This window comes from Trachurus japonicus, chromosome 2 (genome assembly GCF_045865225.1).
Source record: "Trachurus japonicus isolate A0001 chromosome 2, Traja_1.0".
Classification (NCBI taxonomy): domain Eukaryota; kingdom Metazoa; phylum Chordata; class Actinopteri; order Carangiformes; family Carangidae; genus Trachurus; species Trachurus japonicus.
In genome coordinates this window covers 7,947,978-7,963,100 of record NC_140908.1, presented here as the reverse complement: position 1 = coordinate 7,963,100, position 15,123 = coordinate 7,947,978, and the positions used below count along the sequence as shown (strand labels likewise).

At 44.2% G+C, this 15,123-nt stretch overlaps 1 protein-coding gene across 1 annotated transcript in view; it reads right to left on the bottom strand.

Moving 5' to 3' along the window:
- Positions 1-14,620, bottom strand: part of pard3ba (par-3 family cell polarity regulator beta a) — a 143,272-nt gene extending 128,652 nt beyond the window's left edge. The window contains exons 1-2 of the mRNA XM_085798114.1: positions 14,116-14,620; positions 4,715-4,816 (exon numbers count right to left, since the gene is read on the bottom strand). Of these exons, the coding sequence (XP_085654240.1) occupies positions 4,715-4,816; positions 14,116-14,232 (219 nt within the window). The 5' untranslated portion in view covers positions 14,233-14,620. The remainder of the gene's footprint in view (positions 1-4,714; positions 4,817-14,115) is intronic.
- Between the last annotated feature and the right edge of the window lie 503 nt (positions 14,621-15,123).

The window sequence follows — 15,123 nt, the reverse complement described above, 5'->3', positions numbered from 1 at the left end:
GGATGAGATCTGGGACACCGGGTCGGAGGCTCTAGGGTTGGTTTTCAGCCAAGAGATGCTAGGTGGAAGGCAGAGAGCCTCTATCCTCTATACTATTATTAGAGTCATTTATTTAACCATCACAATTACTCCGAAGCTGTTTAATTAAGGTGAAATATCTTGCATAGTTCCTCTTTTGGTACAGTATGTCACTGGTTTTGACACGGACACATTTTGTCAAGCAGTTTTGAAATGAACTGTTATTTTCTTCTGGTGTGATGCTACATACTCTAAACTTTACCACCAGCTTCACAGAATCAATGATCCAATCTAGAAGTAAGAACCAAGCACAGAAATGCCAAACTATATTGGAGGTAATCTCTTAACAGTCTCTCTTCTGTACATGGCTACATGGCTTGCCCTGACTGAGCACTGAAATCTATTTTTCAGCTGTACCATCTGTCATTTACATATCAAGGTCACTGGATTCTTAAATAAACACGCTGAAGGAGCCGTAGGTTAATTAATTGGCACAAGTATCATAAGTAGCACTTTAGCTAAAAACGAAATGGAAAAGTAAAAAGAAATGAAAACTTTGCAGCTATGTTTTTCCTCTGATAAGTGGCTACCATCACTCTTTTCATGACTTCATATATATATATTAAAACAGGGCTATCATGCATATCTGTTTAATCTGCTAACTGAAGTGTGTAAATGATTCCTTTACATGTTCTGTAATTAAATGAGATCATTATTCACAGAAGTGTCAGTGTCTCTTTTAAAGATAGAGGAGATGCTCGCAACCAAAGAAACCACTTTAAATATCAGAACACATTTCCACGTGACTGGCGATTCATTGCTCTGGCGGCGTCGCGTGGTCCGCTGTGACACGTAGGCGAGACAAGATGGATGATGGGGAATGGCCTCATAATCAAGCAGTTTGACATTTCGGTGCAAGATCAGCTGGGATATGCAACCCGTACCATTTACATTCCAGCAACTAGAGACTGCACAAGAGGTTCACAGAGGCCTTGTGGGCGTAGTGATTAAAACTGGCTAATTAAAGAGAGATGGAGGAAATCATTCCTGTTTTTTTTTTTTTTTTCATTAAATTTCCCATGAAATTAGATTTCTCACTGGCTGCACTGGATGGAAGGTTGAGGGATTTTTTATGTGTTTTTCCCCTTGAAAACAAGGTCCGTGTAGGGTAATGTGTGTACGTGTGTGTGTACGTGTGTGTGTGTGTCCGCGCACATGCAATGAGGAGTGACAGTCCACTTATGAGGAGACGTTATGCTCCCCGGGTTTAATTCCCATTCTGGAGGAGATCAGCGTGACAGGAGAGGACACTCACACGTGTTAAACATTCACATTTCTGCTGCGTGTGGGTGAAGGACGGCAGCGATGAGAGACTCATAATCAAGCAGCATCTACATGTTTCATTTTCTGTGTCACCCAGGACCATAATGAACAAAGTTTCCTGTCTCTCCAAAAGCTCAGCAGTCGAACATATATATTATATATATGTGTATACATTAAACTCTGAGTGTGTATGGGAGGGCTGCCTGACTGGAACCTGGTGTATAGCTTTTATGCTAATGGCATGCTAGCATTGGACAGCCTGTCAGAAAGCTCTTGTGTACCGAGGCGACATATGGAAGTAATGGCTGCGGCTAATGCAGGATCCCAAAGGAGCGTGAATGGGGGAGAGTGACAGTTCTGGTGGCTGTAAATGGGCGAATGTGTAGAGGTGCAGCACTACATCTGTTAATAACTGCTTTGGAAAGAGGGAGAGGGAGGAGATGTGGAACTAAAGAAGGGAAGGAAAGGAAAGGAAAGGAAAGGAGTGCAGCAACAGGTCCATGGCAACTTTTTTGAAAAAGACACAATAAGAGTCGCTGCTGATCAGCATGGACAATGTAAGTGACAGCTCATGCCGTCTGTCAAAGCTCTGAATTTACATTTTTACACTTACAATTCCTGCACACCAACTGTATTGAGGATTGTTCAGATGATTTTGAGAATTTGGGATCAATAGTAGGACTTAAAGTCTCTGGATTTGCCCTGTTGTTCCTCCAAAACCATTTCATCACGAGTCAACAGCTACATCACTGAAAAAAAAGAGCCGACACGGGCTGATGGGGGATAAGGAGGATAAAGTGGGTTAACTTGTCTCCAAATTGTGGTGATTTGAGCAACACGGTGTGACAAAAAGAGGGGGAGATCAAAAAGCTTTTGTGCCTGCCCCACGTCTCCTCGCCATTAACAAAGTAGCGGGTTGTTTGACAGGTCATTGACTCCAACCGCCATGCCTCCGACCGGCGTCTGAGAGCTGCAGGGCTACACACAGCACACCCACCGTCCAGGGTCAAAGAGGAGAGCGGCTTCATGGAGGATAATTGACTGAAGCGTGACCTGCAGAGGTCTCTTTATACTCTGCTGCTTTGTCTGGGGTGTGCACTGTGTATACGCGCTCGCACCTTGGCCAGCGCCGCTTGGCCTTCTGCACATTCATCACACCGATGTTAATATTCATGAGGAGGCTGGTGGCCGGTGTCTCCAGACAGGGGGCTAATGAACAGAGTGTGTGTGTGTGTGTGTGTGTGTGTGTGTGTGTGTGTGTGTGTGTGTGTGTGTGTGTGCGTCGCAGATGCAGGGGGGCAGAACTGTAATCAAATAACAGCTACCCCCTCATCTCCGCCCTCATCAACCACCAGTGGCGACACTTCCGTACACGCCAATGCTAACACGCTACGCTACTCGCTTTCCTGCGGTTCTGTGCGGGCAGCAGGGACAGTGTATGTGTCTATGTGTGTGTGTGTGTGTGTGTGTGTGTGTGTATGAATGACTGTTGAATAATAGTTAGGGTTTGGCCCTGATAAGGAGGTCTGGACTCGCGGCTAAGCTAACCAGTAGGTGTACAAATAGCTACCCATTATCTCTCATTAGCATCCGCGGCTAAAACAGGGCCCATGCTGTGCGGTGGAGGGCCTTCACAATGGGACCACTCCGGTATGATTGATGACGAACCAGCGTCAGCCGCAATAACAGAATGAAAAAGAGAGAAAAAAGCGCTAAAGATAGAATCTGTCAGCTACGGCGAGGTAATAAAAACATAGACAAACAAAAGGAAGTCAGACTAATCAAGAATGCCAGGCACAGCTCATTAATCTACGAGAGCTGGCGCTGTTTGGGAGCCCGGAGATAAGTCAGATTGCTGGCACGTTGTGAAGATCATGTGCACTCGTCCTTTTCCGCCCTGCTATCTTTTCATCAGCGGCAAAAACAAAAAGGGCTGAAATGAGAAGCGAGATGAAAGCGAGGAGAGAAAGAAGTAAAAGAAACAAAAAAAGGTAAATAGGCCAGGTTCGGGCGAAGTCAACACCACAGGCTGGAAATCAATGTCACATTCAATTGTTGGGGAAAGAATCGGATCAAATGCCAGAGTGGGATTTGCTGTGCGACACCTCATCATCATCATCACTTTGAGGATGCTCTGAGAGCGAGAGGGTTCAGGTTGGAGAATGAGTCATTAAAATCCACGACTCACCCTCTCAGGCACAGATAAGATGCAGATCCTATGATTATAATTCGATCATCTGGGAAAATGAGGCCTCTGTTCTCTGTGATTGCAAAAAAAAAAAAAGACTTCTTTTTCCTGCCGCTGAAGATTTTCTCACTGAATTTACACATCTATTATTCAGCTCTGTCCCCTTTTCCACAGACATATTTTGCCAAACTTGCACTTGTACACACACACACATGCACTCACACAGTCTATTGTTCATGCAGGCTAAAACACCAGTTGTTATTGCATGGCACAGGGTCAGCTGAATATTCCATTTCCATTTCATTTGGCCTTCTTGCTGACTAAGAGTTGGTAATTCATCATTCGTCTGCACTGCCGCCTTATGAATATGGATTTGAGGACGTTTATTAGCACATTTTAGGAATGCATGATGGGAAATTAGTAAGAGGAACGAAATGGGCTCTTTATAGAAATTGGGCCACTGTCTGTTGTGTACTGTTTGCACGCGTACAAAAAACAACAACTCCCGAGCCGTCTCCTGTGAAGTTACATCACCGCTGTTTCGGAGAACTTCCCTTTGCACATGGATGATTTACCTGAAACGGTGTCCTTTTATCTGTCGCAGTACAAATGAACATGACAGCTAAATCACACAGCACCGTCACCGCTCCGATGCAGTCTCCGCTTTCTGAGGAACCTGGGGAGCGAAGGAGGAGGGTTGGGATAGAGGAGGAGGAGGAGGAGGAAATAAATTCACTTCCTTACCAAGCCTGATTAGAGCCAATTAAGATGCAATCAGTTTATTTTCTTTAGCCAGAGCTGTGGCAGAAAAAAAACTCTCACATCCAGTCGGTTTGAAAAATCTCAGAGCCAGTGACAAGCTAACTGGAGGTTTGAATTTGCAAATACCTTGTTTATTGGACATCCTGTCATCCTGCCAGGAGACTTTCACAGGGAGTCACAACAAATCCGCTATCAGACTCTAAGCGCGGATAAGAATGACGGATCCCCTGCTGTAATTCACTTCCCCTCATATCAGGTGCGGAACAATAAGGAAGACGGCTTACCGCTATCATACTGTATGTCTGCACGTCTTGTGTGTGTGTGTGGAGGCTTGGATGAGAATGACGACAAGATGAATGTGTGAGTGAGTCTAGATAAGCCCGACGAATCGCGGCCCACCAGCCCATCCAACCCCCTCCTCACCTTGTCTCTGTCCTCCACTAGATCGCTCAGCAGGTCGTCCATGTACAGGATCCCTCCCTCCGTGAACTCCAAGTGGTGGGTCTTCACAATCCTCTCCCCGTGCTGGAAACAAACACACCAGTTAGCATAAAAAAATATATATATATTTGCCTTCTTGCTGGGAAATAACATAAGAAATAAGCCAAATGAGTAGCTTGAATTATTCAGATAGGCTAATGAATATTTATAAACTTGAAATTACTCAAAAATATTGCAGCAACTAAACCAAAACCAATGACATCAATCACCAATCTTTACCTTATGATTGATTGACTGTTTTATTTAAGTTTCATGCACATTTTCTTCCACATGGGCTTATAAGACACTAAACATTTAAATACATACATCAAAGAGTGGCTATAGCGTCTTAAAGGAAAAGAAAGGAGAATAAAAAGCTTTTTGTAATGGATTATGTTTGTAATGGTGTAACTTAAAACACATAAATCTAAAATGAATGGTTTAAATGGCATACTATGTACACTATAAATGGTATACTATACTAAAAAAATCTTGTCTTGTGTTATTATAAAATGATTGAACCACTCACTCATCATTTTCCGTTTATTACAGGTTTATATTTAAATCGCAGTTTCAATGCAGATTATGTCAAGAAATAGCTGAACTAGAATGATGTGTTTACAGTGACAAATGTGACACACTTCTGACAGTCACGCAGCAGCACAGTAATCCCATATATTCAGGCACCACAGCAGGTATTCCTGATAGTTTGGCAGGTAACAGTAATGACAGCTGACCTACATTACACTGTAAATGCACAGCACATGTTTTTTTAAAAAGTACAGCTTGTTCAGAGCGTTGTGATTGTGAGTGAGAGGGGGAGGGCGGAGGGGGGTGGTAGGAACTTTTCCAGTTTTGCTGCCCGGTGGGGAGCGGTGGTGGAGGTGGTGGTGGTGGTGGGCACATTCCAGCCTGGTTTCACTGTCACCATGAGGACAGAGGTCAAAGTGAACACACCCCACGGAGCGGGAAGTACGCAGAGCCTGGCGCTTCAGACATTGACAAAGGGAACTGGGGCTTTTGAATGAGCTGCAATCTGAAATCTGTGCGCTGTTTACACAAGAAAATAAATAAAAAATCAAATGAGAAGTACACAGACAATAGCATCTTCCCCTTTTTGTGACACGGCATTCACACAATCTGCTGTGGCGATGCTTCGCAGATCTCCGAGTTCGTTTCTGAACAATTTAAGATGAGGATGGTGATAAATTGTGCAGATTATGAACACAAAGAGAAACAGAACGTAGGTCTGACCTCTGACTGGGTTCAGCGTTCACTGGTTTTCCAGATTAAAAGGAATTCCTGGGACTTGGGAGAGAAATCTTTGACAAGGCTCATCGTTTCTAACAATGTGTGCAGTAGAAAATGGCCCATTAGGAGCTGTCCATACCAATAAGCAATCTGTCCGGAGAAACACAGGACTACATTACCAGCTAAATTAACAGCTATAGGCTACGAGCCTCAGAGGCTGGAATGAGTTTGGCTAAGACCCAGCGAGCAGCTTCTGCTGTATCACTGAGCCCCGTTGTGAATGGGCTTGTTCTTGCTCCGCTGCATCCCAATGTGAATTATGGGGCACAAAAAAAGAGGGTGTCTGCCTTTTACAATGGGCCAAGTCCATTCTCTTAAAACAAATGGTTGGGAAAGCCTGGGATTTCAATCACAGGAATAAAGCCAGAGCCTCCCTTTCTTCAGAAGTGCCCATAATACCAACGCCAGAGCTGCAAGAGACCGAGCGGCAAGTAATCCGCAACTACAACTACATGTAGCATACAAACACACTGCAGTTTGCACACAATGCAACGGCTTTGTGTGATTATGCAAACAGGCATGCAATCCATTGAGGCCAGAGTGTCCTGTCACTGTAAAAAAAAAAAATAGAGTTGTTTCAACGTGGAATGGGAGTGAAGGCCTCACAGAGAAAGAGAGGACACCTAACTTCCTCATAGTTTGCATTGTTTTGTTTTTATCAGATAGTAGAGCAACTACTACAGAAACACTGTCCTGGATGTTACAGTGGTCCCCAAATTATAATCATTATAAGCTATGACACAGATATATAAGAATTTAAAATAGAAACAGGGTGTTCCATGATTGTTTATTCTAGGATGGTACGTGTGGGATGGAGACATTGAAACTGGCAGAGCACGGTTGCAGCCAAGACGTCAGGTACAAGGCATTTACACTTTGCCAGAAAAACCGGTCCAACCTGAACGGCTGCCGGCATTCTTCTGCCTCTCTCGCTGTTTATGTGTGAGAGTGGGAGTGGGAGTATGAGTGTGTGGAAAAAAGGAGGGAAGGGCATCGCCATCGCCATCGCCGGCATCAAGACGCACACCTTAATGAAACGAGAAGCACGAGTGTGAATTTCAGGGCAGAGGGATTAATCACACCGGTGGATTAGAGCACAACAACGCGGGAGTGTTAATTAGCGTCGCCTCTGAGAGGTCGCGCTTAAGCACACCTGGTGGAGTTTGCACTTCACTTGTGCTCTGCCATAGGAGCCCATAGGAGACACACTCCCCCCCCCCACACACACCTTGTGAAGAGAAGGGATGAATGTATGCCACTTCACAGGGAAAGTAATCTATAGAGAGAAGAGAGGGGAGTAAAAGAAAAAAAAACCCTCTGAAGTCAGCGGTTATCAATCCTTGCTGGTAATTCCCCTTCGCATCCTGAACTCTTCCCATGAAGTAAAAAACAAAAGGAGTTAGGAGTCAGTCAGTCAATAGCAGAGGAGAATTACCGTGACAGTTAGAAGAGTAAATTCCCTGCAAATTACACTATTAAGCCCCCTCCCCACATACACCATTTAAAGCGATAGTGCTCCTTCTTCTCCCTCTCTGGTGAGCAAACACGACACCACTCAAGAACGGTGAAGCGTCGGGGTCGATTAGCGGAGCTAAATTCGCTGCGGTGGTGGTGGTGGTGGTGGTGGTGGGGCGGGGGGTGCTATTTCACACTTTGATCCTCAGAAGAATGTGTAATTACACAGCTGCAGGAGGACGGTGTGGATTTAGCCGTGACAAAAAAAAGAAGAAGAAAGAAAAAAAAAGAAAATGTCTTTAATAAGCGAGTCGATGAGGAGCCGTCCTCGAGTTGGGTCCATCAGACGAGCGAGAGGGAAGAGAGAGGAAAGCTGTGGAGAGCTTTCACCCTGGAGAGCGGCGGCGGCGGCGGGAAGCAGAGACGACTTGACCTCAGCAGTTTGCCTTCGCTCTTGTTGTAATCGGAGGCCAAAATTACCTCTGTGGAGATTCACTGATCCAATGTGGCACGCTGCGTATCAGCCGAGAAATGACAGATGGAATAAAATCCAGTGTTTCTACTGGTTTTCAGTCAGGCCACAGACTGTTCTCACGTTCCCCTAAATACAAATGAGCCCAGTCACGTCCACACACTCGGATAAACTTTAAATCCATCCTCTCTATGAAGCAGCTATAAGCAATATACAAAAATCACCAAATTTTAACATAAACATAAAAACATCCTTCATCCAGGTGAACACTCAAAGCATTTCCTGTGAGTTATTCCACATATATCACATTGCAGAAGCCTAAACTGGTTTTGTGAGGTTACAACGACCTTTCACTTCTGAACACCAAAATCTTTCAGTTCATTGTCACCTTTAGGGATGGGTATCAAAAACCGGTTCCTCTTCGGAACCGGTTCCAACTTGGATCAATTCTTGGAATCGTGTGCGTGTCTGCTTTAACGATTCCCTTATCGATTCCGTTTGGTTCAGAAACCCGCGCATTAATTGATTAATGACGTTACGTGACGTTACGTTAAAATCAATCTTCATTATAAATGAGGGTGCTTAGTGTTTATATCCACGTGTCACCGTTTGTTCTCCCAAAATAAAGTTAGTGTGGTGTCTGCGTGGAGCGGAGCTGCTGACAGATGCAGCTGACAGTGACGTTTCCTCATCACTAACCTGTGAGCCAGAGCCACCCTCCGGTCCTCCCTCCCTCACGCCGTGAGGACAGGTCAACGTCTCCTGAACAGGCTACATGTCTATTCTTTGTGTTTTTCTCTCTTCATTTCCAACCACCTCTTTCAGGTTTTGCTCGTAGCCACGTGAAACGGTGCGCCGTGTGTCTTTTCTCTTGCGCGCTCTCTCTCTTTCGCTCGCTCACTCGCTCACTCCGCATAAAAACGAACGTTATGAAAACAATAACTAGTGAGAAGATACAGATGCATAAAAACCATGAAATGGAAACATTGTTAAATTCCTCCTGTGAGCACAGCTGCCCCACAGCCACAGTGGTCTAGTGTTAACCTGTCCAGGCAGGTCGGTCCTGTCTACTTTTTTAATGTTAGAGCCATTAATACAGTGTTTTCAACCTTGGGGTTGGGACCCCATGTGGGGTCGCCTGGAATTCAAATGGGATCGCCTTAAATGTCTAGTAATTGATTAATTTTTTTTTTTAAACTAATTATTTTTCACAATCTTAAACAACTATATTCTTTATACATTCACTTTCTTGAATATAAATCAAGATCAAATAAAATGCAGCATATACAAATATCTGAGCTTGCTCATCTTGATTGAGGGTCACCAGAAATTTGTGATGTCAAAAGGGGTCATGAGCCAAAAAAGGTTGGGAACCACTGCATTAATGCAAACAAACCCATTTCTCTTTTATTCCCTCACCCAATGAGAATCGATAAGAGAATCGATAAGGAATCGAATCGATAAGCAATATCGATAATGGAATCGGAATCGCTAAATTCTTATCAATACCCATCCCTAGTCACCTTTGCACCAAAGTTGAGAAAAAACATGACTGAAACATCCACTTACAGACAGACAGACAGACAGACAGATAGATAACCCCAAAACATAATGGCATAATTACCAGCACTAATTAACCATCTATTTACAACACTCATTATGGACTTGATCTAGTTTTTCTTTTTTCGACGCGCACAGAGAAACCAGACGGGGTTGGCATTTCGATTTCAAAAGGTTTTCTGAGAACCGATACACAATCACATCCACTTCTTTTTAATGTCAAGGTATTTGAGATGCCCTCATTTAAACTTCCATGCCAGCAGGCGTCTGTCCTGCTGAAGAGCCCCTCAGCTGAGGCGAGAACCCCCTCCAGCCTGGAGACGCTGCACAGAGGTCACAGAGTATTCTCCTTCAGGGATCGATAATGTTAAGTGTGACTTCCTTGAACGCATCTGACAGTCGACGTGACCTAAATTCCAACGTCGCGAACAAGAGAAACGACAGGTTTGAACTGTTGCATTAAGTTTTAACAACGCTTTCTGCATAGCTGAGCTTTGACCTCACATCAACATACCTACAGTATCTGAGTCCTTTCACTCACAGCTCTGAGATCTTTTAGCGTGCACTCAGGTGTCAGCAAAGAGTCGTATAGGGGCTGAAATATGAACTGAACCTGCACAGTGACAGTTACTATGGCTGATCCCCCTGAGAACGCACAACACTCGCAGCCTTCACGCTGGTGCCCCGGGCTACAGGCCTACAATAACACAGTCATCTAGTAAAGCACAGATAGCTCAGCTATTATTAAAGGGATAGTGCAACATTTTGGCAAATTGGCCCATTGCCATAATCCCTAGTCTTAGGAGTAGGTTCGTTACCTTGAATTGTCGGTGCAAGCTATTTTTAGAACGGCGGAGCAGAGCCGCGAGCTGCTCAGAGCATTTTGGAGTTGTGGGACTGTGTATTTGATGAGTTTGATGAAGGAAACCAAGACATCCCATTAGCCTCCTTACAGTAGCGTAGCTCTGAGCAGCTCACGGCTCTGCTCCACCGTTCTAAAAATAGCTTGCACCGACAATTAAAGGTAACAAACCTACTCCTAAAACTATAGGGATTAAGGCAATGGGCCAATTTGCCAAAATGTTGAACTATCCCTTTAAGATAAGACTCCTCTCTCATGTGCATCACAAACTCTTTGCAAACCAACCAAACGTCTTTGTTCACTATTGTTGCGCTGAAATAACTGTTGGCTGCAGCCCCAGAAGACACACTGATACTGAGTAATAATAAAGATAACACAGTAAGAAGGGAAGATGAGATTTTTAATTTTCAATAACTTAAATAAATCTTAACACCTGAGGTGCAAATCTTTACACAAATCTCCCACAATCTTCTACTTTCCTCATTATATCCGATATTAGCAGCACGCCTTGAACAATGTGTGGAAACTATAAGGGGAAATCTTTTATTACCACCACGATGGCAAATGTGCTCTCGTATTGTACAAATCACACCGTATAATGAGAAGTAATTCTCAGCCTGAAGTTAGTTAGAGGCTTTGTCTGTTAGCGTAACTGTTTTCTCAACAGAGGAGGAGGAAAAGCGGCCGAACAAGCAGAGCCACAGCCGAGGTCACGTTAAAATGAGCTGCTAATTAAAGAAGGTCTACATGCCATCGCTGCCATCCACAGTGAGACCGCGCACATGGCCATAAACCAACACACACAAACACACCCTCAGCGATTACACCCAGGCTTTTTGACACTGTCCCTGCTGTCAGCGGTGCAGCCGGCCAGAGGGGGAAATGTGTGGTTAATGTGGGCGATAAGTAGACTCTGCTGGCAGCCGGCCTCATCTGGTCAGATGTGTTTAGGCCTCGCCGGCACTTTGCAGCGCTGGACTGTCCTCGTGATGATGTGCTGCTATTAAAGGGATAGTTCACCCAAAATTCAAATTTCACTCATTATCTACTCTACCCTCATGTCGACTAAGAGCTGTGAGAATTTTCAGAGTCCTCCGTGCCTTCTCTGAGTTACGGGGGTGTCCGCGCAGCAGTATTTGTCCATATAATGGTTGTCAATGGATACCAACTTTCTTCGTCCAAAAAGACATCCAAATACCTCCATACTGCTCGTATGTAATGTCCCTCTTTTATTGAAGCCCCAACATGAGAAATTGTTCTGCCGGTCAGTGCAGTGATTTGCACTGACACAGGAAGAGCAGTGAACCGAGACACTGGGAGCTTCCACTACAAACAAGCTTAAAATATAGACTTATTTAATTTTTTACAGAACAATTTCTCATGTCTGGGCTTCAATACAAGAGGGACATTACACACGAGCACTATGGAGGCATTTGGATGTTTTTTAGTGTGTCTTTTTGGACGAAGAAAGTTGGTATCCATTGACAACCATTATATGGACAAATACTGCTGCACGGACCCCCCCGTAACTCAGAGAAGGAACGGGGGACTCTGAAAATTCTCACAGCTCTTAGTCGACATGAGGATGAGTAGATAATGAGTGAAATTTGAATTTTGGGTGAACTATCCCTTTAAGAGGAAAGCAACAGAGTGCTGAGTAAGCGTCTAGCAGCGGCTCCTAATTAACACGCCCTGTGAAAAGCAATCAAGGGTGCGCTCTAATCGCATGCTCTCGTTTAGCCCACTTCAGCGTCTCGGTGGGGATCAGCAGGGGTCCGCTGGGCAGAGTGGGCATGGCTGTGGCTGTCAGCGAGGCAGAAACAAGACGGATCAGGGGACACGGTGCAAGATGAGCTCCTGCATGTGTGAGTGCCCATCTGTGTTTTACATGTTGGTGTGTGCATAAAGAGTGGAAGCAATCCATCAAGCCGTCCTGCCACCCAGTCAGTCCGTCCATCCTGTGCCCGCCTGAGGGAGGGAGGGGGGTAGGGGGTAGCTATGGTGCGTGGGCGGGCTGAGGGGGGACCGAGCCAACCCGATAAGGCCGAGGCCTGTCACCAATCCTAATCCCCAATCACTCACAGGACAAAGCCTCCTGTCCGCCGCGCATATCCCCGACTGCAGCCACAGTGAGGACATCAAACAGTAAACTTCCACCTGCCCGCTGAGATACCAGGGCTTTAAACAGGGAGCCATTGTACAGGTAAGACAGCTCAGGCTGCAGCCAGCGCCCCCTCCCATCCTCACAGAGACAAAACACACATCATCAACAGCCTATCAGGTTGGGGCAGCATGCACATACAAAGCTGCTGATTAATAAAAGGTCAGCCAGCAGAATGATTAATGTTTAAGAGATTACAACACACAGCTGTGGGGGGTGTGTGTGCCTTTTGTTTATAGGTGGGACATGCGTTACAACACAAGTCAGAGGGAAACAACACCGACTGCACACATGGTTTCTTCTAAATCCTTCCTACACTGTGTGAGTTATTATCAGTTTCATTTGAGGTGTTCAGGAGATGCGGGGAAATTCACTTCCCCTCAGCTTGTTGTCAGCGCCGACGTTTGTCATCCGACTTCTGAGAGCTACAGCGAAAAGGTCACAGACTTTTTAGAGCTGCGGCATGTGACAGTCACACCCATTAGCCATCATCCAAAAGGTGCCATATGGATGCACTGTACTGTTGGGTATCGACTGTGATGGATTTCTTTCTGTGTGATTCACATGTTAATTATCTGATCCAGAAATGACATAGAACCACATGTGAGAGGAACATCACTATCATAATATTGTTATTAATTTTTGAACATTAATGACCAGAAGTTAGTGTCAAAACATTAAAATTAAAAGTATAAAACTTTAAGAAAAGTTCAGAAAAACACACCCTAGTCGGTTTTAGAAGCAACAATGGCAGAAGCTAGCTGGTGGATTCTCTGGATTCGGTGCACTTTGGGTTGTCTGAGTTTGATGATCTTACAAAATCTTACAATAAAAACAATGAAATATCTATGTAAGATGCTCAAACTGTTATTCTCCTTAGAGTATGTAACTGAACCATTATTTTTAAAATGGGGGAATTGGTATGTTGTTACGGGGTTCAATAAACCTGGGGGAGATGATAAAATATTGCCATTTCATAAAAAATTGCTATATTATTTTAGATTGTTGTATTGTTTTGGTTAAAGTAGTCAGGGATATTATTATATTAACAAAAAAACTGATTAATTGCAATTTTTATTTGTTTTAAATCAATGAAAAAGTGTTTCTGGTCAACAAGGACATAGGCTACAAATTGGGCTGTCATCTACTGTAGCTACTCAAATCAAAAAAATTAAAATTAAAATAAAAAAGTTCTATTGTTTTTTGTGTTATAATCCAAAGACACGTGGATCCATCAGTTTATAGCTTTAAAATGCAAAAAATATCTTACTTTATTTGAAAAACTTTGAGGTGAACCTGAGGGATGCAAAGTGCACCAAACTCAGACAATCATCCATCTATGTTTTGACTATTACAGCCACCGTTTGGCAGGTCACGTGACTCCTCCCTTTGACCAAGGTATGACAGCCAGCTCGTCCAACATGTGAAGAATGGGAGGAATTAGATGCCATGTAATGAATGCACAACGAGTGGAGTCTGAGTGCAAATAATAAAGTTTTGTCCGAGTGTTTACTGTAGCCTACCTGCTCCAAAATCCTCCGGTACCTCCGCGTGGCTTGCTCCACTAAATCCCGGACTATCCATCCAGCTTTGCAGGGAACCACCACCGAAGTGTCCCCGAAAGTGACTGTAACTTTCATAATAGCTTGCAAAAAGCCAAAATAAATAAATAAAGTGAAGGAAACGAGTCCGAGTTAGTGAGTTATAGTTTCCCCACCGGGAGTTTCTCCCTGAGTGACGGAGGCGGAGGCACCTGTGTGTCGAAACCGGAGCAACAGGTGTCTCAGGTCGGGACGTGATGACGCCGAAAAGTCGCCCGTCCGCTTTCATTCACCGAGACCAAACTGTTGAATTAATCCCCACGGGACATCTTCTTTTTTGTCAGTGTGACTGTGTAGCTGGTGGAAAACGGTACCCACGGACTCGCTGTGTGGCTCTGAGTCACGCTGGGTTGAACCCAAACAAAACAAACCACGACACGAGAACCCGGAAGAAGAAATCACAGCGGCTCCGGCTCTCCAGGAAATCACACTCCCACCGACACACCGGCATCAGTCTGCCTGCTGGCCTGCCCTCATTTGCATATGCATTTTTAAAACGTATGCATATTTGAAACATATTATAACTTAGACAAAACTGTGCCTCTGTGAAGAAACTTTTATTTTCAATACTTTATCATTGCTGGATAGGTATATTTCTGGTTGAAAAAGTATTTTATTTTGTCTACTTTCTCACTTCCAGTAGGAATCCTGTAAGGTTTTATTTGATATATGATCAAAAACCTGATTTTTAAAATTGATATATAGCCTATATAATATATTAGAGTCCTGCTGTTCCTTTTAACCTCAGTGACCTTTTTCCCTTTAGCCCCTATAAAGTCATATTAGGCTATTTTACAGGATAAAGATGAGGTAAACTGTCCACATGCATTTGCAGAGAGATGTATTAACCTTAATCCCTCCCTGCTCGAATCCCCCTGCACACACACACACATAGAGAAAGAGAGAGAGCAACACACCTCTGCTTACTCA